This window comes from Rana temporaria, chromosome 10 (genome assembly GCF_905171775.1).
Source record: "Rana temporaria chromosome 10, aRanTem1.1, whole genome shotgun sequence".
Lineage (NCBI taxonomy): Eukaryota > Metazoa > Chordata > Amphibia > Anura > Ranidae > Rana > Rana temporaria.
This window is the reverse complement of record NC_053498.1, coordinates 29,377,580-29,401,515: the sequence shown is the minus strand read 5'-3', so window position 1 is coordinate 29,401,515 and position 23,936 is coordinate 29,377,580. Positions and strand designations below refer to the sequence as shown.

General features: G+C 41.2%; 1 protein-coding gene across 1 annotated transcript; it reads right to left on the bottom strand.

The window, feature by feature from the left end:
• Positions 1–10,886: 10,886 nt before the first annotated feature.
• On the bottom strand, positions 10,887–20,768 carry LOC120916483 (cationic trypsin-3-like). Its single transcript, XM_040327469.1, has 5 exons — positions 20,663–20,768; positions 19,685–19,850; positions 17,531–17,790; positions 15,040–15,176; positions 10,887–11,091 (listed from the first exon to the last, which is right to left on the bottom strand). The coding sequence occupies exons 1-5, from the start codon at positions 20,700–20,702 to the stop codon at positions 10,942–10,944; spliced, it is 753 nt and encodes a 250-aa protein (XP_040183403.1). The 5' UTR covers positions 20,703–20,768; the 3' UTR covers positions 10,887–10,941.
• Between the last annotated feature and the right edge of the window lie 3,168 nt (positions 20,769–23,936).

Sequence of the window (23,936 nt, the reverse complement as noted above, 5' to 3'; positions counted from 1 at the left end):
AAATGGGAAATATGTTTTTTGCCTTATTATCTACCTAACAACATATTGATAATTGCATATTGTATATGTTTGTAGCCTAAATAATTTGCACTTAAAACTGTGATTTTGGTTCACCTGAGATGGCCTGGGAATGGAGAAGGACTTGAAGTCCTGGACATGGTCGACCTGGGCAGGGTTTATTGTCCTGTTAATGTGATTCAGTCCACATTCAAAAATCCTTCTGGACATGGTAGATGTTAAGATTTGACCCTCAAGTGCCTTGACATAAGAAATATATGATTCCCAAATCCTGTTTTAACAAACTGCAATGAAAAGTCGAGTTTGTATTGGAAAACCTAAATAAAAATCATTGAAACATAAAACTGTAATTTTGGAAATGCCAGTAAAAACTTGGCTGTGCCAGTACATTTTGGGTGTTATGTCTGTAAATTTCAGTTTGGTAGATTTGGCAACACTGGCATTCACTTTTTACTACTTCTTTCTTCATGCTTTATTCATTAGCTTCAGTACATTCACATTACAACTCATTGGCTGGGAACAAGGATCTTAATTCCTAAAATTCCAAATTGTCATGCTTGCTCTGGAATGATGTCGCAAAACAGAAAAGACAAAGGTAGATGGGGAACTATCATTTTCAGGAGATCAACAATGGTAGCCCCAAATTTCTCGCAGTACAGGTTATCTCTGAAGTAAACCTGTCATAAAAGGGACTAATAGTGGTGTGCATAGTAAGTTTTATAAACTTGTAATTGATAGAAAAAATAGGCTCATTCACACAGGTTCTCTTACTCATACGGCATGAATGAGTTGTTTGTGTTGCTGGAACCACCTGTTACTCTATGGGAATGCAGCAGCTTGTATGAATACAGCCGGAGTAGTGAGTACGTCACCCTTTTTCTAGGTAAATATATTTCTAAAGGTGTTGGTGACATGAAATTTTCACCACATGTCGGTAATAACCCATGAAATCCATACATACAAAAAAAAAAAACAAGCAAGTTCAGAAATTAGGTTACAGTAGGGAAAATAATGTTTGATCCCCTTAAAAATAAATGAAGGGTCTATAATTTTTATCATACGTGTAATTTAAATGATAGAGACAGATTATAAGCCCAAAATCTAGAAGAAACGCATAATTCAAATGTTATAAATTGGGTTGCAGGTCAGTGAGTAAAATAAGTATTTGATTCCCAAGCAAAACATGACTTAGTACTTGGTGGAGAAACCCTTGTTGGCAAGCACAGAGGTAAGACGATTCTTGTAGTTTGTGATCAGTAGGGATGAGCTTTGGCGTGTTTGCACACTCTACGTGCAGAGCCTGCCAGAAAGTCGGCACTACGCTGTGCTAATCACAGGCAGTGAGACATTGTCCCGATACGCGGCTACAGAGATTGTGAAATGTCTCACTGCCTGTGATTAGCGCAGCGCCGGCTTCCTGGCAGGCTCTGCACATGGAGTGTGCGAACATGCCGGAGCTCATCTCTAGTGACCAGGTTTGCACACATCTCTGGAGGGATTTTGGTCCACTCTTTACAGATCTTCTATAAATCCTCAAGATTTCTTGGCTGTCGCTTGGCAACTCGAAGCTTTAGCTCCCTCCATATATTTTCTATAGGATTAAGGTCTAGAGACTGGAGGCCACTCTATGACCTTAATGTGCTTCTTCTTGAGCCAATCCTTTGTTGCCATGGCGTTATATTTTGTCATTCTCATGCTGGAAGACCCATCCACAACCCATCTTCAGTGGCTGAGGGAAGAAGGTTATCTTCCAAGATTTTACAATATATGGCCCCGTCCATCAATGCAGCAAAGTCGGCCTGTACCTTTAGCAGATAAACGGCCCCAAAGCACAATGTTTCCACCTCCCTGCTTGACTGTAGGGATGGTGTTTTAAGGGTCACAGTCATCTTCCTTCTTCTAAACACAGCGAGTCGAGTTAATGCTGATGACACACAACTGTATTTTCGCATATGCAACAAAAAGGATCATTCTCTTGGACTAGAGAAATCTCTTAATCTGATAGAAAACTGGATGACAAAGAGTTATCTTAAACTCAACAGTTCGAAAACAGAACTTCTCCTGTTTCACGCCAATCGAAAAAATCATCCCGCGACAACATGGACACTCCCACCAAAACTATCACCCCGAGCACCAAAGTCAAAAGTCTCGGAGTCATTTTCGACACCAACATGACAATGGATGCACAAATAGGGTCAGTAGTCAGCGGATCGCATCATCTGCTGCGCCTACTACGCAGACTCACCCCATTTATCCCGAAAGAGGACATTGCAGTCGTGGTGGGAACAATCATCAATTCCAGACTTGACTATGCAAATGCCCTCTATCTCGGACTCCCCAAATACCAAATCACTCGTCTGCAAGTCGTTCAAAATACGGCTGCTCGACTAGTGACCGGCAAAAAAACATGGGAATCAATCTCACCTTCACTAAGAGCCCTTCATTGGTTGCCAGTAAAAGACAGAATCACTTTCAAGGCACTCTGCCTAATGCATAAGTTTATTCAAGGTAACGCCCCCCAATATCTATGCAAAAAAATAAAAGCCCACAACCTCAATCGCACTCTGCGATCCTCCAATCAAAACCTATTCCAGATACCCAAAGCCAGATACAAGTCCAAAGGAGATCGAAGATTTGCAGTCCAGGGACCTCGACTGTGGAACGCTCTACCAACCAGCATCCGATTGGATCAAAGGAGGTCAAAGGGTCTTTACCCATGGAATGGATACAGCGCCCAGAGGCGATTCAGTTCGCATGTGTTGCGCTATATAAGTTTTTCACTCGCTCAATGCCAAAAAGCTACATTTTAGACTCATCGTTCCACAACACTTTCTCCCAATCCTTCTCTGAATTATTTAGCTCATCATTGGAAGACTTCAGACAGGCCTGTACATGTACTGCCTTGAGGAGGGGTGACCTTGTGGGTGCTGCAGGATTACAATCCATGGCGGCGTATTGTGTTACCAATGGTTTGTTTGGTGACTGTGATCTCAACTACCTTGAGATGATTCACAAGCTCCACCTGTGTAGTTTTCGGCTGATCCCTCACTTTTCTCATGATCATCCTTACCCCATGAGGCAAAATCTTGCATGGAGCTCCAGACCAAGGGTGATTGATGGCTATTTTGTATTCCTTCTATTTGCAAATAATCACTCCAGCAGTTGTCTCCTTCTCACCAAGCTTTATGCTGATGGTCTTGTAGCCCATTCCATCCTTGTGAAGGTCTACAATATTGGCCCTTATGTCCTTTGACAGCTTTTTGGTCTAGCCCATTATTGAGGGGTTTGGAAGGAAGAGATTCTGTGGACAGGTGTCTTTTATACACATAATGAGTTGTTGTTGGGTGCACCATCTTAAATTGACAGGGCTAATCTGTGTACCACATGCGCATATACTGTAGCCAGTCTGTGGGAGGAAGAATTATTGTTGGTTGGTAGGGGATCATTTGTATTGTGTTTTTTTCTGGATTTTTGGTTGATATTCTGTCTCTATCATTTAAAATACACCTATGATAAAAATTATAGACCCTTCATTCCTTTATAAGTAGGCAAACTTACAAAATCTGCAGGGGTTCAAATAATAATTTTCACCACTGTATGTGTAATAAAATAGAATGACACAGGAAAACAATGATTGAACATGCCAACTGAAATGTATTTAATACTTCGTACAAAATCCCTTGTTGGTAATGACAGCTTCAAGACACCTCCTTTATGGCCAAACTAGTCACATGCATTTCTCAGGTGTGATTTTTGGCCTATTCTTCCACACAGTCGTTAAATCTTGAAGGTTTCATGGGCCTCTTCTATAAACGCTGATATTCAGTTCTTTCCATAGATTTTCTCTTGGGTTTCTTTCTTTGAAACCAATTGAGGGTTTCCTTGGCTTTATGTTTGGAATAATTGTCTTGCTGAAGTGCCACCCCCATTTCAGCTACATCATCCTGGTCGATGGCAGCAGATTTTTATCAAAAAACGTATTGCTACATTTTTCCATACATCATTCCTTCAATGATATGAAGTTTGCCAGTACCCATCTCCAAACTTCACTGTTGGTATGGGGGTGTTTTTGGAGTGATGTGCAGTGCCATTTGACCTCCAAACATGGTATGTATTATGGTGTCCAACGAGTTCAATTTTGGTCTCATCCGATCAGACAATATTCTCCTAGTATTTCACAGGCTTATCTAAATGTTGTGCAGCCAACTTTAAACAAGTTTCAAATGCTTTTTCTTGCAATGGAGTCTTGTGTGGTGAGCGTGCATACAGGCCACGGTGGTTGAGTGCATTACTTATTGTTTTCTTTGAAACAATTGTACCTGCTAATTCCAGGTCTTTCTGAAGCTCTTGGAAAACTCTTCTGATAATTATTTTTACTCCTCTGTCAGAAATCTTGGGAGGAGCACCTGGTCATGGTCGGTTTATGGTGAAATTATGTTCTTTCCACTGTCGGATTATGGCCCCAACAGTGCTCACTGGAACATTCAGAAGTTTAGAAATCCTTCTATAACCATTGCATCGATACATTTTGCAACAATAAGGTTGCGAAGGTCTTGAGAAAGCTTTTTGCTTTTACCCATCATAAGATGTTTCTTGTGTGAAACCTTGGTAATCGGACACCTTTTTATAGGCCATCAGTTGAGACTGAACCAGCTGATATTAATTTGCACTGACAAGGGGCAGGATTGTTTTCTAATTACTGATAGATTTCAGCTGGTGTCTTGGCTTTCCATGGCTTTTTGAACCTTTCTTTATGTGTTCAATACCGTTTTCCTGTGTCATTCAATTTTATTACACACAACTTAATTTCTGAACTTATTTGTTTTAGTGTCTTTGTATGTATGGATTGTATAGGTTGTTACTGATGTGGTGAAAATGTCATGTCAATAACACCTTTAAAAATATATTTACCTAGAAAAATGGTGACGTGTTCAAAACATATTTTTACCCATTGTATTTTTTTTTCTTTTTCATCTACTTAAAGTGATTGTAAAGTCTTATTTTTTTTTGTTTTTTCCTATAACTATAACAAACGTGTTATACTTACCTCCTCTGTGCAGTGGATTTGCACGGAGCAGCCCAGATCCTCCTTTTCTCGGGTCCCTCTTCTATTATCCTGGCCCTTCCCTCCTGTAGAGTGCCCCCACTGCAAGCAGCTTGCTATGGGGGCACCTGAGCTGAGTCAAAGCTCCCTGTGTTCATTCTAAAAAGGGGGCTCCAACCTGGCCACTCCTCTATCCCCCTTGAATGACAGCCGAGGCAGTCAATGGTGCCGCTGCTGTGTCTTAGCCAATCAGGAGGGAGAATCTCAGGTGGCTGAGACACTCGTGGACATCGCTGGACAGAGAGAAACCTTGGTTAAGTGTTAGGGGGGCTTCTGCACACAGAAGAATTTTTATCTTAAAGCATAGAATGCATTAAGATGAAAAACCTTCTGCCTTTACAATCATTTTAAGTACCCTATGGTGTCCTGCTTTCTTAAAGGAACACTAAAGATAAAAAAAATAAAATAACAAACAGGTTATATTTACCTCCACTGTGCAGCTCGTTTTGCATTGAGTGGCCCCGAACCTGGTCTTCTGGGGTTCCTCGGTGGCTGTCTTGGCCCCTACCTGCAAGAACTAACCACCTTCATGCGAGAGAGCTTGCATGGGGGTTAGTCCTTGCGGTTGCGCTCCAGTGATACAGCCGGCGCCTATAGCTGCTCACTGTATCACTCGGCCCCGCCCCCGGCATGCCGCGTCATTCGATGTGATTGACAGCAGCGTAAGCCAATGGCTGCACTGCTTCAATCAACCAATGAATGAGCCGCTCGGGGGGGGGGGGGCACTAATCCACAGATGTTTGTTTTTTCACCTTAATGCATAGAAACGTTTACCTTTACAACCCCTTTAAACTGTTATTTGGTCAAACTGACAGTGACTTGTTTTTAGTGAGGTACAAAGAAGCCCCTCAAGGGAATTATATATCTGTGGAAGAAAGCTAGTTGAGTTCCTCCAGGGTTCTTTCATGAGTGCCTGGAAATAGAAGATCATTGTTCTGTGTGTAGTTAGTAAGGATGGGCCGAACACCCTCGGTTCGGTTTGCATCCAGAACATGCGAACGGACCAAATGTTCGCCGCAAACATTCGAACACCGTTAAAGTCTATTGGACTCGACCGTGAGAAATCAAAAGTGTGAATTTTAAAGGCTAGAATGCAAGTTATTGTCCTAAAAAGGGTTTGGGGACCCGGGTCCTGCCCCAGGGGACATGTATCAATGCAAAAAAAAGTTTTAAAAACTAACGTTTTTTCGGTAGCAGTGATTTTAATAATGCTTAGGCTTCATTTCCATGGACGTTTTTACAGCCACTTTTCTGAGCGTTTTTTGCAGCTTAAAAACGGCTCTCCATGTTAGTCTATGGCCTCATGCCCACCATGACGTTTTTGAGCTGTAGATGGCTGAGCCGTTTTTAAGCTGCAAAAAAAACCCCAGGACCAGTGCGTTCTGAAGCTCCAGCGTTAGAGCTGTAAAAACGGCAGACGTTAAAAAAACGCTCAAAAACGCTCCAGCTCAAAAAAATTAAAATAAAACATGGACAGGTGTTTTTAAGCTGTAAAAAAGGCTAAACAAAGTGGCTGTAAAAACGTCCATGGAGCCTCTCCCTGAACACTCAAAAAACAGTAGCATTAAATGTATCATTGCCCCCTGCCATAGTGCAAATTCTTCAAAATACATACAGTTTTAAGTGGGCTCCTTGCTCCCTTCCGTATTTAGGGGTCCAGTTGACTTCATCCATAGATACTATTTATAGGGCCAATTACCCCCCATTATTTAGAAAACTGAAGGAGGACCTTCGTTGCTGGGCAGATTATTCACTTTCATGGTTTGGCAGGATCAATTCCATAAAAATTACGTTCCTACCTAGGCTCCTTTATTATTTTAGAACCCTGCCGGTGGCGGCCCAGAGGGGAGAAATGCAACGCTTGCAAGCCGAGGTCCTGCGCTTCGTGTGGGGTGGCAGGAGACCTCAAATACAAAAGCGAACACTTTATACACCTAAATCTATGGGGGGACTCGGTCTTCCCAATTTATAAGCATATTTTCAGGCTGCCCAGATCGCCCAGTTGGCCTACACCACAGCTAGAGGCTCGGTCCCCCTTTGGGTTTCCATTGAAGCACTTTCCTGCCATCCGTTTACCATTGGATCCTTAATGTGGCTTCCTGGTCATTTACGCCTGCCTATTTTATGCCCTACTCTGTCACATTCCTTAGCAATATGGGATAGGACACGCCACCGCAGTTCTTTATCATCCCCTCACACTCCATTGGCTCCTATCCTCGGTAATCCTGAGTTTCCGCCTGGTTTGACCCCACAACTGTTTCAGTGGTGGCTCAATAAGGGGCTTCTGAGAATCGGTGATTTTCTTAATGGAGATCAGATGTATTCTATACAACACTTTAAGGATGAGTTTCTTATGCCTCGTATCGAATTGTTTCGGTACAATCAAATCGCATCCTTTGTCAGATCTAAAGTTAATTTAATGGTGAGACCCCTTATGCTTACGACATTTGAATTATCTTGTCAAGGTAGAGGCTTCCAGAGGGGTCGGATATCTGCGTTGTATACCTCTATTACTGAGATTGATTAAAAACTTGCCTATATGGATCACTGGGAGAGGGATTTGAACCTTACCTTTGATTTAATCGAGTGGCAAGATATTGCTTATCAGTTATCCAAAATCTCCATCAATACTACTCTTATAGAGGCCAATTACAAAACGCTCCTGCGTTGGTACCTGGTGCCAACTAGGGTAGCTAAGATGCATCCTTCCGCTTCACCAAATTGCTTTCGACGTTGTGGACAGCTAGGAACGATGCACCATATTTGGTGGCAATGCCCCCTTGTACTTAGATTTTGGATCAGGATATTCAATCTTATTAATTCAGTGACGGGGGTAAATGTTTGCAGATCTCCTGAAGCCGCTCTCTTTCACAAACTACCTGATAACACGCCCAAGAATTCTGTAAAATTGATTAACTATATATTGCTGGCGGCGAGAATCACTTTTGCTAGGCATTGGAAGCGGTCAACAATTCCTCTTGACCAGGTTAAAAGTAAACTCAACTGGATTATGATTAATGACAAACTCTTGCATATGCTTTGTAATAATACGAAGAAATTTAACAAAATATGGGATCCATGGATTGATTATATCTCGTCTCCGTAGGGATCTACGGGTTGACCCTCTTTCCCCCCCCCCCCTTTTTTTTTTTTTTTACTTCCTCCTCTCTTCCCCCTTTTTTTTTCTTCTTCCCTCTTCTTTCTATTACTTCTTTCTCTTTCTAGAATTTTCTTATGCAATACGGATGTTTGTATATGGGGCCTGTTGTAAACCTTATGTTTTTCTGTTGTGATAAATGGAAGATGGGTGTGTTATGGCCATATTTTCTATATCTCTTATGAATTTATTTCATTGTACACTGTTAAGCTTTCTCAGATCACCTACCCCCACAGTTCAGATTGGATATTGCTTGTAGGGATTACCCCACCTTATTTTGGTGGGATTCACTGTTTTTGTTTTTATCCCTCCACACCCACACAGCGCAGTCACCATTATTTATTTCATTCACTTTCTCTTTTGGTTAGGACCAATTTCAGGTAACTGCAGCAGTGCCCCCTAGGTTTAGAACACCGATAGCCCGAGAGCCCTTCCATTTCATTTCAATTCACTTGTACCCTTAGGTTTGAATACAGAGTGTAGCTTCCAGACCTTTCTTGAGCGATAGAATAAGAAATGCATGGTCCCCAAAAAGGAATACATGGTATACGTTTGGTGTACACTGAAGTTTTGGGTTGCTGATGTCGAGTTAAGCTATTTCTTGATATGTTTTTTACATGGTTTCTGTGGATTGTAAATTTCATTTAGTGAATCCTCACTGAACATAGTCACGTGGTGATATTTGTTATATATACACACATGTGTTTTGTAATATTTACCCAGATGTGTTTAGCTTTTACACTTACATACAACAATTAGCGCTACACTTTTTTTCATATTCCCATTATTGCTTTTTATCTGCAGCTGTGTGGCAGCCAATATTTGTATTCACTTTTATGCACAGATCAGTATATTCTTTTTATATTTTTTACAACAGCAAAATGCGCCAAATGTATGACCAAGTTTGTTTGCTGCGAGCCGTCTACCGACTCCAACTGGGACATCCAGGAAACCATTTGTCTTTTGATCATCCTGTTTAAGGTCGGGTGAGCGGACCACTTGGTCCTTGACTGTTTATTAGCCTATTTAGTGCTTTATCTATGTCCTGCCTATGCACTATTTGGTATACCTGCCAAATGTATTATCCTGTCTCACTCTGTATCCAATGGCCTGATCTGTTTTCAACAGACTTAAAGGGGTTGTAAAGGGGAAAAAAAATCCCCTAAATAGCTTCCTTTACCTTAGTGCAGTCCTCCTTCACTTACCTCATCTTTCGATTTTGCTTTTAAATGTCCTTATTTCTTCTGAGAAATCCTCTCTTTCTGTTCTTCTGTCTGTAACTACACCCCGTAATGCAAGGCTTTCTCCCTGGTGTGGAGAAAGCCTCTTGAGGGGGGTGGGTGCGAGCAGGAGTGTCAGGATGCCCACTAACACACAGCTCCTTTCTCTATCTGCAAAGTAGAGAGTGTACTGACTTGCCTGTTCGCCCCCTCCCCCCTCAAGAGGCTTTCTCCACACCAAGGAGAAAGCCTCGCATTACTGTGTGTAGTTATACAGAAGAACAGGAAGTGAGGATTTCTCAGAAGAAATAAGCACATTTAAAAACAAAATCGAAGGATGAGGTAAGTGAAGGAGGACTGCACTAAGGTAAAGCAAGCTATTTAGTAGGAAAAAAAATTCCTTTACAACCCCTTTAAGGAAGTGATACTTCTTGGTTCACATTTCATTTACATCATCAGTGACGTTTGATTAGCAGGCCGACCTTCCCTTTGTTTACCTTATTACATCAGGGCCTAGGGTGTAGACTACTGCTTGGTGCTCAGGTCCTCTTGTTCACACACAGACTCCACGTCCGGGGGGTTCTGGTGGTTACTAGTGGTAGAAACTTTTTTATGTTTCCAAATGGAGCTTTTCACCGGGATCTCAATTAAATTAATTTACTTACCTTTGACCCCAGATGTCCACTATACTGTTGTTTAATGGTGTATGCTTGATGTTTAGCGTGATGCAGCTGCTATTCACACTGACAATGTTGTCCTTTTCATTTTTAACACAGTCCTGGTGTTAGTGGCGGGTTACCCAGTAGCTTGTAATATTTTTGGCAATAAACTTCTAAAATTAAGCTGCTTGGTCTGCCCATAATGCCTTCTGCAGGGGCCCATCTACCCCCTGTATGTTTTTGTAGACCCAAGCACATGTGCCCTTGGCATTTATACAGTCACCCAGCATGCAACGAGGCACTTTCCTCTGCCAATAGCCAGGGCTGTAACAATGCTTGTGCTCTCACTTGTCAGGTTCCCTCCCACTGTCCAATACGCCTCCCTATTGGATCAGTGTGAAACATTCAGACAACCTGAGCGGCACCATGAGCAGACCTCACTATTAGATCCTGCTCCCTGGAAGGCAGAGAGCATTCTAAATGTACCTAATGGTCCTCCTGTTAAGCAGAAAGAACCAAAACTACTCTCTTCTTGCACCTACCTTGGAGGGTGCTACATAGATTCTCAATTATTAGCTGTTTCCCTACAAAAGCTTCATGGCTTGGTGAAAATATAGCATATATATCCTCGTGTGAAAAAATGGTGGCTTATAGACTAATTGAATTGTGTTATGCACACAAAAGTCCTAAAAACCACAGGCAGTAAAAGCAATACAGACACTCAGAAATGCTGGCAACATGTACTATGCTTTATTTTATGTTTGCTTTGGTGTAATATAGGCTTCAGTTACTCTCCATAATGTTCTTAATCCAGTTAGAATAGATACAGACTTTGTTGTAGACACCAGGAAATCCACGTTCTGCACAGTTTTTACCCCAGGAGACCACTCCGTACAGCTCTCCATTGCAGACCAGTGGTCCACCAGAATCCCCCTGTTAAAATAGAGGTACATCATTACAGGAAAGTATTTAAAGGATAGGACCACTAATAATTAATATTTGGTGTTTACTTGTGTGGGATAAACCACCCTCCAGCGTCTGAAAGTTTATATTCAATATTATACTTCAAAAGCTAAGCAAAAAAAGTTTCAGATGCTGGCACATTTTATTTATTAAATTAATCATTAAAGTTGTATTGTATAATTCCATATTTTAAATGCAATGCTTCACTTAGGTCCAAAATACCTCTTACGCACATGGCGTGTAGACAAAACTGATTATTTTTAAGAAACGGGGTTAGAAAGCAGGACATTATCCCTCCAAAAAAGTGACTATGCTTTATATTATGCTGAATATACTCTTCCGAAAAATTATAGTGGTGTAATTATGTATTTTTGTACAGTGTTATTACACAATTGTTCATATATGATTGATGCTGCCATTACAAAATATTGGGTATCAATTGAGTAGGAAGAGGTCCATATTCCACTAAATATGCTCCCATGGAGCCTGGTCCTACCAACTCCAACCTTGCATAAACACCTGACCATCTCTCCAAGCTGGCTTTTATTCAAATTGGAATTGAACACTCCCATCTCCCTTTATTGCCTGTTGCATGATACTAACTTTTCTGCTTTAGGTCCCCCACAGATCCTTCAAATAGCTCCTAATCTCTAATCCTTGCTTGTGGTCACCCTTTTCGCACACCCACTGAATCAGTTTGAACAGGATTGCCAAACTTATTACATGCTTTACACATCTCTCCTAGTTAGAGTCTCGTTGGAGATGTGGCAATTCAACCCGGAGATATGCTTCATATTTCCTGGTCCTACCAAATCCTTCAGATGTTTGGGCACAAATTCGTCCCATTTTTCAGATTTTCACTAAACATTCTGCCCCCCAAAACACTGGTGTTTCTGCTGTACCATAATACATTACCTTTAAAAACCTAACATAAATCAGTAGTAAGATACTTAGAAAATGGGACCTGTTCCTGCATGCTGGCTCTGTGGAAATCTTCCTCTCTGACAGTAAGGCCCCATACACACGATAGAATCCATCCGCTGAAAAATCCCAGCAAATGGGTTTCAGCAGGAAGAATCCTATGGTGTGTACACTGCAGCGGATCTGTTTCCGCGGATATTTCTCCCCTGGGATGGATTCCAGCAGATCGAATATTTGCTGACATGCCAAACAAATCCATCTGCTGGATGGATCCGCTGGTCTGTATAGACTCACCGGATCCATCCGTCCGAAGGGATCCCCCGCATGCGTCGTAATGATTCGACGCATGCGTGGAATTCCTTATATGACAGCGTCGCGCACGTCGCCGCGTCATAATCGCGGCGACGGCACGACATGTCATCGCCAGAGGATTTCGGCGCGGATTTCAATGCGATGGTGTGTACACTCCATCGCATAGAAATCCTCGAGCGGATTTATCCGTGGAAACGGTCCGCTGGACCGTATCCGCGGATAAATCCTCCCGTGTGTATGGGGCCTAAAACATTAGCTTTGCTCTGTTGAGGGTATCGGGCTCCTTGATTTGGCTAGTTCCCTCAAGGGCATGGATGCCAGTTTTCGAACTACTTAGTTCTACTGGATAGAGTTTTCCTTTACAGATGAATTTAAACAACTCTTGGATGTCTAACTTGGATCTGATCCATTCCTCTGCTAACTTCTTCTATTTAACATCATCTATCTTCTTTTGGCCTTCTGAGCCCTTTGCCAACAAGCCTTTTCCTAGCCATTTTATTCCTCTACTCCCCTTACCCCCTACCCTTTCATATCCCCCACCCTTTCATATCCCCCACCCTTTCATATCCCCCACCCACTATCCTTTACCCCCATCTTCCTCCCTTTACTTGGGTTCAAATTATTAATGAGATAGTGAACATTCCCTGCAACCCCTATTGCTTCATCTTTATACCACTATCCTGTTGTAGCTCCCTCCCTGCTTTTTTATGAACACCTTTCTTCTGATAGATATTCAAAAGCATTTGACTAATACCACAAGATTTACACCATTCTTATTTTAGGGTGACTTTCAGTTAATATTTACCAGCCAACGAATGTTTTGATTGCTAATTTACCTGCATTGGCTGTAATTGTATTGCATAGTCACTGATTTTCAAATTGAGAAACGCTTTGTATGACCGCAATCTCTATTATGGTGTAGACTTTAGAACACTACTGGGAATGCCATATCCAAAGCAAGAAGCTGCCTAGTCCACAATCACTGGGGTAAGGAGACAACTAGGTCTACAACCTGAATACTGTTCCATGATCTGGTCTCTTTTTTGGAAAATCTTTGAAATAGAAGTCAGTTTTGGAGTCAACCTCTAGTAACACAGATAAATAGACAGTGAAATAGATAAATTGGTTCCCTTTACCTGTAATTGAGCTTAGAGGTTTACCCCATAGGTATGTACAGTATAATACAGATGTAAACACGTATTTGGCTACATAGATTGAAAATATGAAGACTTATCGATATATAAAAAATAGGTCAACTCAATGAGAAAAGGCATCATTTGATATTCACAATATCAAAGGCTTTTCTCTCTGTGGATCGTTTTTAGTAGGTCCTGTCCATGCAAACAGGGAACATCCCACAAGAGCTGCAGTTTTGGAGTGTCTCTGACAAGGGCTAAATTGTAATGGCTAGATAAATGGGTCAAAGTGGCTTAAATCCTTTAAAAAAAATTCTGCTTTTAACACATCAACTTCAGGGACGAAATGTTCACTTGCTGCTCAATTCATCCCACACACTTTCAGATGCCATTGTAAGAAGATCAATGTTATTCGCTTTACCTGTCAGGCTTCATCATGTTATGACTGCATGGGTGTATATGTCATCCCCACCTTTTCTGTTTGAACTCAGTGCTGCTCAGACATGTGTCCCATACAGGATTTGACATCTCATCAGAGCATTGCTGTTATTTGTAAACACAGAAGCTGGCAGAAAGTCTTTCATTACTCACTTCCTCTGCCTTGTTCTGCAATACATGTCATCAGTTGGAGCCACAGTAGAAGTAGTGTAAGCCTTCCTCTCTTGGCTTTTGTGTTTACAAATAAAATCAGTATACAGGTGATTCCTCTTCTGGCTTCTGTGTTTACAAATGATGTCGGGAAACAAGTGACAAACAGGTGAGCCATCAAATCCTACGCTGTACTGTGGTGATGGAGGTCTGGATAGGGTTGGGAGGCAAAGAGAACTTCCCCCGTCCGACCCCCAACCCCCCTCCCCCCAGCTCACAGCTCTTACTGCCCCTTCTTGGTTCAGCCCTGATTATATGTCTTTCCCCAGCAGCAGCCTAAATTACACTGCCACCAATAAAGCTTTGGAAAGAGGGGGTTACAAATACACAGTGTAATTACAATCCACTTTCCCCAGCTTCATTGTTTGGTAGTGATAATAATTATATTAATCTTGGGAGGAGATTATTCCGCATCTCCGAGTCCTGCACTTGCCTCATATTGACAGAAAAGAGGGAGTGGAGTAACATCGCAACACTAGCAACTGCACAAGTAAAAAAATTGCGAGCAACAGACGGAGATTAAAGCTGAACTAATCCCTCCTATCCTTTATAGCCAAAGAAGCTGCCATCATAGCTTCTGTTTGATCTGTAGTTGCCACAGTGCTGCACATGAGATTAGGTATGACACCAGCCATTTGATGGCTTGGCAGTTTTATTGCACAAACAACTGTGACAGTTATGATAACTGTTTGGGAAACAGTAAAATTGATGTTTTTAGTTTTGCTTTAACTTACCCCTTCTGCTCCTAACCAGGCCCCTCTCTGCCCAGGGGCCCCATAGCCCAGGCAGTAGTTCTGCAATCGGTCCTATATCAGCCATATAGTCTGCTGTGGATATACTTACCATTCTAAAAATGCAATAAAAATACATTTATGAATATTCATATATCTTTAACACTCACCTGGCATGAGTCTTTGCCACCTTCTATGTAACCAGCACAAAACATATTTGTAGTGATCTTGTTTGGATAAGAAGCTTTACAGCTGGAGTCCGACAAAACTGGGAGATCAAGACACTGTAATTTTGTAGCATATTGCACTGAAAAAAAGTACAATATATTGTTATTAACTACAATGCAGTGTAATTTAAAATATAGGTGATGTTATACGTGTCAACATTTTTTCGTTATTTACGTTTTTTTGGGAGATGACCAGAGCCATTTTTCTTTTAAATACGTGTTTTAATTAAAGTGGAGTTTTAGCTAAAATAATTTTGTTTCATTTTGTATTTAAGAAGACTTCCCTCTCACTTATTGTCCTGGTGACAATACAGAAAGTGGAAATAATCTTGCAAAGGGAAATTGACAAGCAATAAAGACTTGACCCTGCCCATAGAAATCGATAGGCAGCGCCGGCAAAGCGCCACTGTAGGGCGCCCTTTGCGGGTGATTTTAACCCTTTTTCGGCTGCTAGCGGGGGGTTAAAAGTGCCCCGCTAGCACCCGAAAAGCTCTCCAAAAAAGATGGTGAAGCGTCACTAAAAATAGCGGCGCTATACCGCCGATGCCCCCAATGCCCCAGTGTGAAAGTAGTCTTACTCTTCGCTGTTCTACTAAAATCGTTCAAAAAAATGGTAGCAGAGAAAGCGTTAAAAAAATATAAACCTGAACAACAAACCAAAGACTAAAGAGCCCCAACTCCTTTTGAAGTCAACCCGTGCTTTGCAGGGCACAGCAATAGCCTTTGCTTAAAGTGTATGTAGGTTCTAACTTTTTTTCTCTTTTTTTTGGTATTATAAAAATAAAACATACATACAGTAACAAAGCATTTTGTTATATTTAAGTGTAACAAATTGATTTGTTGAAGTGAATTAAGAGCTTCCCTGTGTCTTTTTCACACTTCCTATGTTAACTCAAAGATCCATTTAGCCCTGACAGTTCTAATGTTGATGTGGGTTTCCAACTTGTGCTGATTTATGGTTAATAATCTTAACATTTCATGAAGTTATATTTGTTGTTACAAATCTACAGTATTTTACACTGCTTAAAAAAAATTCAAGAAATACTTTGAGAATGCATCAGATCTCAAGGGGGAAAAATATGCTGGATATATATACTAATATGGACTGGGTAATGTGTTAGGAACAAAAAGATGCCACATTGTTTGATGGAAATAAAAAGTATCAACTTACAGAGGACTGAATTTAAAGCCGCCCCGGAATTCAATGTAAAACCATGATGCAGCAGGCTAGTCCATTTTGCTGAAATTTCATTGTAGCTACTCAAAATGGTACTACGTAGTTTGTATGACCCCCACATGCTTGTATGCGTGCCTGACAACATCAGGGCATGCTTCTAATGAGACAATGGATGTGTCCTGGGGTATTTCCTCCCAGATCTGGACCAGAGCATCACTGAGCTCCTGAACAGACTGAGGTCCATTGAATCTTGGTCAGCGTAGGGGCCATTCAATGGTATCAATTCCTTCATCCTCCAGGAAATGATTGATGCCATACTCCAATTAAAACGTTTTCCTTTCTTTTTTTGAGCATTATGAATGACACACATTCTTCTAATTCTTGCAGGGAATGAGGTTCATGAGTTGATCTTATTGATCAAGGCTATTGTGTAATTAATTTTGTAAATTACCACATTATTAGAGTTGAGGCTTTTTCAATATAGGTTGTGGTGGTTTGCTTTGGAGCAATATTTAGCTTTGTGTTGTGCCCATTGGTGATGGAACTTTCCTACCATGCCTGGCATTGCAGAACATTTTGCCTTACATAATGCTTAGGCTTCCAGTTCCAATTAATAAATTAAACATATACATCTTTCCTCCATGTGATGTGCAAGCTTTGAAACGAACATTGAACATAAGGCCTAAAAGATCTTATTTAGAACACAGAATTAAAAAAAAAAAAAGGAAATTCATATAACAAGAAAGAGGAGCAGAACTCTGGAAGCAAAGTTGCAGCAGCTGCGCTAAATGGGGCAAATGCACCACAAGTCCAGTAATCAATAAGTGCATGCAATTTTACAATAGGATTTATAACTTTATAGCTATTTGGGGTTGTATGGGAATGTTATGCATTTTTTGTGTGCACTGACTGAATTTACTCATTGCCAATTATTTTCTTGGCAGTGATTGCTCAGCACATAAACATCAGTCATTCAGCAATGCGTATGTTCTGACGTGTTGACGCTAAAGTCATCATTCTGCTGTTTCCTCCTTTCAGCATGTTTGTAGTCAGAGCATGTGCAATGCAACACAGCCTCAGCCTTGCCTTTTCTCTCGGTCTATTGCCATGCAGTGTATACAGTCCTGATATTAAAACAGGTAATTTTATTTTGGGTCATTTATGATTGGGTCCTTGGATTAACTGCATTTGATGTTTTTAAGGAATAAAGTTCAGCTTTAAAACAATTATATATAAGGCCCAAAAAAATGAACTTACCTCCAATGATTTTTGTGTTCCCCCAGCCTGACACCAGGCACTGACTTCCTACTGTTGGACAGGATGTGGCTACTGGGATGGGTTGAACGTACTGATTGAACTGGGCAGGCTCAGCTAGTTTGACCAACATGAAATCATAATCGAAGTTGTCACCATTGTAGCTGGAGTACTTTATAGCCTTTTCCACCCGGATACGCTGTTCTGTCCCCTCTTGTCTACTAATATCATGTTCCCCAAGGTGAGCAGTTAGGTACTGGGGCCTGTATAAGTTGGATATAAGAATAAAGAGTTACTTTAGATAGCAGTATACGCCATTAATTAAGGGGTGTCTACAGATATTGTGCAAAATGTAGAGGATTACTATAAATATCATTCATGGCTAAACAATTTAATAGAGAAATGCAGTAATGAAAGAAAATAAACATCTATACTTACCTAGATGGCTGCAGAATCAACCTGATGCTGCAGCTGTCCCCCACCAGCTCAAACACTAAGAACTGAGTGATCAAAGACTCCTGTTTGCTCAGTTCTTGGGTTCTGTCAGTCACTGCATTGTGCTCTGCCCCTCCAGAACTCACTGGAGCGCCGGGCTGGGGGCAGGAGTGGTTGGGTCAGGCATGTTGACAATTGCCAGTATGACATCTGTGCATATACCAACAATATTGTTGGTATCCCTGCAAAGCCTGGACAGTTTCTTTGACATTAATCGTCAGTGAGCTTTAGCCCGCTGAAGGTGAAGGTGTAGAGGGTGTAACTTTAACCTACCCAAGTCTTTCTGGTAGCACAAAAAACATGTTACACTAGGCCACAATGCCTTGGCTATAAAAAAAGTCCCTTTCAACTCCACCCACTAAATATTCCTCCTTTGATATTACAGTAAAGATGTGCATGCTGGGGAGGGCTGGGCCAGGGGGCAGGGTGGCAATTGCCTCCCAGGCCACTCTAACTTATGTTCAAAATGGCCGGCCATTTTTGTTTTTTATTCTGCACTAGGAAGTCGGGCCGGGGGCGCGGCTACAGGGGCTGACCACTAGCTGTTGCATTCCGGGAGTTGTAGCCAATGCTCAAGCTCCCGGTGGGTGGAAAACAGAGCAGCGCACAGGAAACTACAACTCCCTGGGACCGGATTCTTGGAAGCAGGCAGAGGCAGTGCGTGTCAGGGAGTCGGGACGCAGGGCTGCAGGGCTGGGCGCTGGCTGCAACTTGACCCCAGGACCAGGAGCATTACACCCCCAGGAGGCCGTGGCGTGCAAGGATCTGCTGAGCTGAGATCACTGAGGTGAGAGACCCTTACACGCCTGACTGACCCCCATCTCCCCTCCATACACTCCATGTAACCTGCCCCAGTGATCAGGCTGCATTGATGGGCACTGGAGTTGGCTGCACTGATGGGCACTGGTGAGGCTGCATTGAAAAACCAGATGGGCCATGCATGGTGAGCTCATTTGGCAGTTCAATGGGCCACTTGACTGGACTTGCCCCCCAGGCCTAAGGCTGCCAGCCCTACCCTGTGTGCATGATCTCACAGCCAACTTTGCTCTTTCAGCTAAATATTGACTTGTTTCTAATCATTATACTCTGTCCTATTTTCGGTATTGGGTGACTTTGTGGCTACTTGCACTATAGCATCATAAATATTATATAAGGCAATATTTTAAATAAACCATAGACATAAGATGGCATTTGGTTTGTGGGCATAGTTCTATATCTAAATTGATGTATTATATTTTTTAATGATTTGAAATTTTAAACTAAAGGAACAGAAGCCGACCATTGTAACCAGCCCTGACAGTGTTAAAGGGATTATCCAAACCTATCCAGCTTCCACCTTTGCCGGATCACTTGACCTGGTAAAATGAAAAAAAATACTGGAATTACATGCAGGATCAACATGTAATATAACTTTATTTTACGGCGGATACTACTACAGTAGAGAGACTGCCTCAAATGAATTGAACAGTGGGTGTGCCTACAAGGTAATGGAGGGATCTCCCATTGGTATGAATATTCTGACAACTACAGATTTTATGGCTAATCTAGGATTCTTTGATCCTATTCAGAAACACAAACCATTTCAGTCCTAGGCCAATGTCTTGATCTGTGTTCTGTATTGCCAACTATTACCAATCTACAAAGAAGAATCACAGAACTTACGGCTGATAGCAATGAGCTGCAGATATGATCCACTGTGATGAGATTAGGGATCCACCACACCATTGGTCTCCAAGAACGGTGAAATATACCTGCCATGGCTGGGAATTACGGGCACACTCATAGCCATTAATAATCTTATCATCATCATCATACGAAGGAGCAGCAGCTGCAAAGGAATCAAAAAGCATTTATTTACATACTTGGTGAAACAGAACCCAAAGTTTGCTGCCAACTTTTGGGAAATATGGCTTGCCAGTACTGCTGCACACTTCAACTCCAATGTAAAGTAAATAAAAGACAGGCTTTTATTTACTTTACTAGAGTCTGATATTTGAGAATGCAGCATTATAGTAGGCATCATCCAACCTCCTGCATGAAAACCAGAAGCCCTGGGCAGGTGGGATATCTCCTCTGTAAGCATTTTAAGGTTATTTTTATTAACTTTGTCACCATACTTTTGACCACCATGTTTACAGTGATTTTGAAAGCCGATAGCAATCTATATGCATACTGTACTGTACGTATATATGTATAGCTATTTTTCTTTCTGTAGAAATGTAGGAAATTGTTAATATATCTACCATCTTAATATATCTACCATCTTATTTTTTGTCTGTAAATTTACCTTCCCTTCTTGTCCCAGGAATGCAACAGAAAGTGAATGTAAATCTCTCCAAGTGAGGGCAGTTATCCTCTTGGGCAGTGGTCCCTGGGGCGGCTGTCCCCTGTGGAAAAAGTCCCCTTTTCTTTTTTGTTCTGATGACAACTTTAAAATGTTGAGTTTCCCAACATTTACTATCTTGGTGACATTGGTGCCTAGACAAATAGAGAAGGTGATTCTACTTTTCTAATCCTTCTGCATTCTATCCAAAACTGTATAAAAATATTTGGATATACTTACTTTAAGACCAAATTATTTCTAATTTAAGCTGCAACAGAAATTATATGAAGTCAGGTGTGACAATGATTGGGTTTTACCTGCAAGCCCCAGGAACATGCATATCCAGATATAAAGCATAGTGAGCTGATGGTAACTCTTCTTCTTTGAGTTGCTGAAATTTTAAATGGACCGTTGTCGGCTTCGGACAAGGTTTATAAAGGTCTGCAGAGTCAGCAGATTGTCCGTTCCCATGACTCACCTCCAGACACCTGACCTTTCCCACATTATCTGCATAGAAATGTCGGCTACTACCTAGGAAACAGTGACAGCTACGTACATTTGTCATCAACTTATTTGGTTCTTATTTATTTGGGGTATATTTTTAGATATAAACTTGAAGAATATTTGATGAAGTAAAGTTAAATGTTTAAAGGTGCTAATTCCCCATCTATATATAACCCCACACCACATCCCACGCAAGTAAATATCAAAATGATGGCTTACGTCAAAAGCCTATTGGAAACAGTGTGTAGAATAAGGTTATTGCGCACAGTCTATATAACACTTAAATATATGGTCAAAAAATGGTAATAACGAAATAGTTATACCTAATAGTGGAAAAGGCGTGAATTAAATCCAATATCAAAATAAAATAAATGTAAATGTAAATAAGGTCCATAAGTTAAGTGGCAATCAAAACAAATAGCAAAACAAAAATAAAGTCCATAAATGAAGTGACATTCAATGGCTGCTAGAAGAGAAGAGATGTCCACCAATGCAAAAAAGGAGGAGGAGGAGAATAACAATAGACAGAAATGTCAATCTGGTCTCCCAGAACGCTCACCTCCAAACTGAATATTATAGGCAGTACAATATACGATGTCTCCACCTGCATAAATAATTCCTTCTACACACTCTCCTGGTGCCTCTCCACCCAGATGGCAAAGCAGCCTGAGTCAGTCTCTTCTATGGGTACCTGTATAATCTCTGTATCATGGAAACAAGAGGGACAAAACAGGGGCCTCCAATAGTGTAGTAGTTTAAAACACTGGGAATATTTATTAAGGTGTATGTACCCTTACATCAAGTAAAAACAATGAGTGCATAAAAGTAAACAGTGGCGTCGTCTGCGCCGTCTCACGTCACTCCGGGTCCACGGCCAATCCCTATGCGTTACGACACCGTCACGTGTCTTCATCTGGGGAACCTGATTGATCGTGTAACTTGTATTCTTATATAGTCTAAACCGGAAGTCTGCTGGCCGCCATATTCTACATATATTTTCTACTTTGTTGTTTTGTAAACATTACTAGTTGATGCTGCAAGTTAACCACTGTTTGTTTTGGAAGATATATCTTTTCACGATTTCGTAGCGCAAAAGACACTACACAATATTTTACAATTTTTACACATTTACTTTTGCTGCCACTATGGATGTTTTTACATTTGTGGAGAGTAGAAATGTCAACCTTGATGAGGTTTTTAACCCGCAGAACAAGACACTTAAAATGGGCCTCCAGAGCTTGGTTAGAAAGCTAGGTCACCATATGGAGAAAAAGGTTAGTCTGTGGTGGGACATTAATACCTTTGATAGGTATATAAGAGAAAATATCGTCCCCCGCAGACTACGTTGGGAATTACCCCCAAATGACGGCCTTACAGATAAAGAGTCAGTCGATGAGTGGTTTGAATTTTTCAATAATAGGAGTGTGGAAGACCTGAAGTTTCTGCTGAAACGGAAACAGCGGAAAATTTAGGTATTAGAAAAACAAATAGAATAATTGAGATTAAAATGAGATCCCCATAAAGATTCGGTTGATTTTAATAAACTATCTACACAACTGAATACAGATCTAATAGCTAAGGATCTGGAAGTACAATTACGTAAGATGAAAAAATACCAACGAGATGTAGCGGATTATAAGTCTGATCAGGTTTTCAAATGGCAACAAAAAACTGAGCAGGTACCTTCTAACTCAACCTACTCAACACCAGAGAGAGAAGTTAGGATACAGGAGCCAACGGTATCCTATATTTGGAACGAACCGAGAGGTAAAGGAAGTAATACATACCCTACACCACAACAACAATATCAACAACATGGTGGATATGATAGAACACCAATAGCTACGTATAACAGATTTGATCCTATTAGGAATCAACACGATCAATACCCTCTGCGCGGGTGGGACGTACGTTTCAGAAGCGGCGTAAATACCTAATTTGCATAATCCTTGCGTAACTATACGGAAGCGCCACCTAGCGGCCAACGTGATAATGCAGCCTAAGATACGACGGTGTAAGACACTTACACCAGTCGGATCTTAGGGATATCTATGCATAACTGATTCTCTGAATCAGGCGCATAGACACGACGGCCCTCTCTCAGAGATACGACAGCGTATCAGGAGATATGCCGTTGTATCTTGTTTCTGAATCCGGGCCCCTGACTCAAAGAAAAGATATCGTAATCCGTCCGGCGGATAAAGGGGGGGATGTTGTCGTACAGTCTAAGGAACAGTATAAGGAAGAACTCAATAGACAATTACAAGACGACAACACAGACATCAAATTACTAGGTAACCCCACCATCAAATACAAGAAGGAGTTACAACTAGTAATTAATCTGGGAGTGAAGAAGGAAATCTTGAATCAGAAGGAATCAAAATATCTGATACCCGAGACATGTCGAATTCCAGTGATATATACCATCCCCAAAATTCCCAAATCTAGAGAAAATCCACCTGGCAGACCCATTTTCAACGGGATTGATTCCCTTACCTCGAGACTTGGGCAGTACATAGACTACTTCATTCAACCAGCGGTCCAAAAGACACCAGCCTACCTAAAAGATACAAAACATATTTTACAACTCCTAGACTCAATACCAGTACTAGAAGGGAGAACATTGCTTGCAACAGCAGACGTCACATCGTTATATACGATAGTGAAACATCACGATGCTTGCTTTGCAACAAAATGGCTCTTGAGGAATTACAGTGATTTAATATGTAAACAAAGGAAGTACTTAATCAAGTGCCTTTATACTTGTTTAAAGTACAATTACTTCTGGTATGAGCAATCATATTACAAGCAGGCCATTGGAATAGCAATGTGAGCTAAATTTGCCCCTAGTTTTGCTAATGCCTTCATGGCTCAATGGGAGGAGTCATCAGTTTATGAAAACACCCCTGCAGAGCTCTCTCTCTACAAGAGATATATTGATGACTTGATCATCGTATGGAACGGGAGTAGAGAAAACCTGGAAGTCTTCCTCAAAGGATTAAATAAAAACAATAAGAACATACAACTGGTATGGAAAATAGACGAAAAGGCTGTCGATTTTTTGGACCTAAACATTAGTCTGGAAGG

Bases quoted from the DNA above. Each gene is read 5' to 3' on its own strand.
- LOC120916483 (XM_040327469.1), bottom strand. From the start codon at position 20,702: ATGCTTTATATCTGGATATGCATGTTCCTGGGGCTTGCAG. The intron at 19,851-20,662 runs GTAAAACCCAAT...ATTCCTTTGCAG, and splicing joins CATGTTCCTGGGGCTTGCAG to CTGCTGCTCCTTCGTATGAT. The intron at 15,177-17,530 runs GTAAGTTCATTT...ACTTTTTTTCAG, and splicing joins GAACACAAAAATCATTGGAG to TGCAATATGCTACAAAATTA.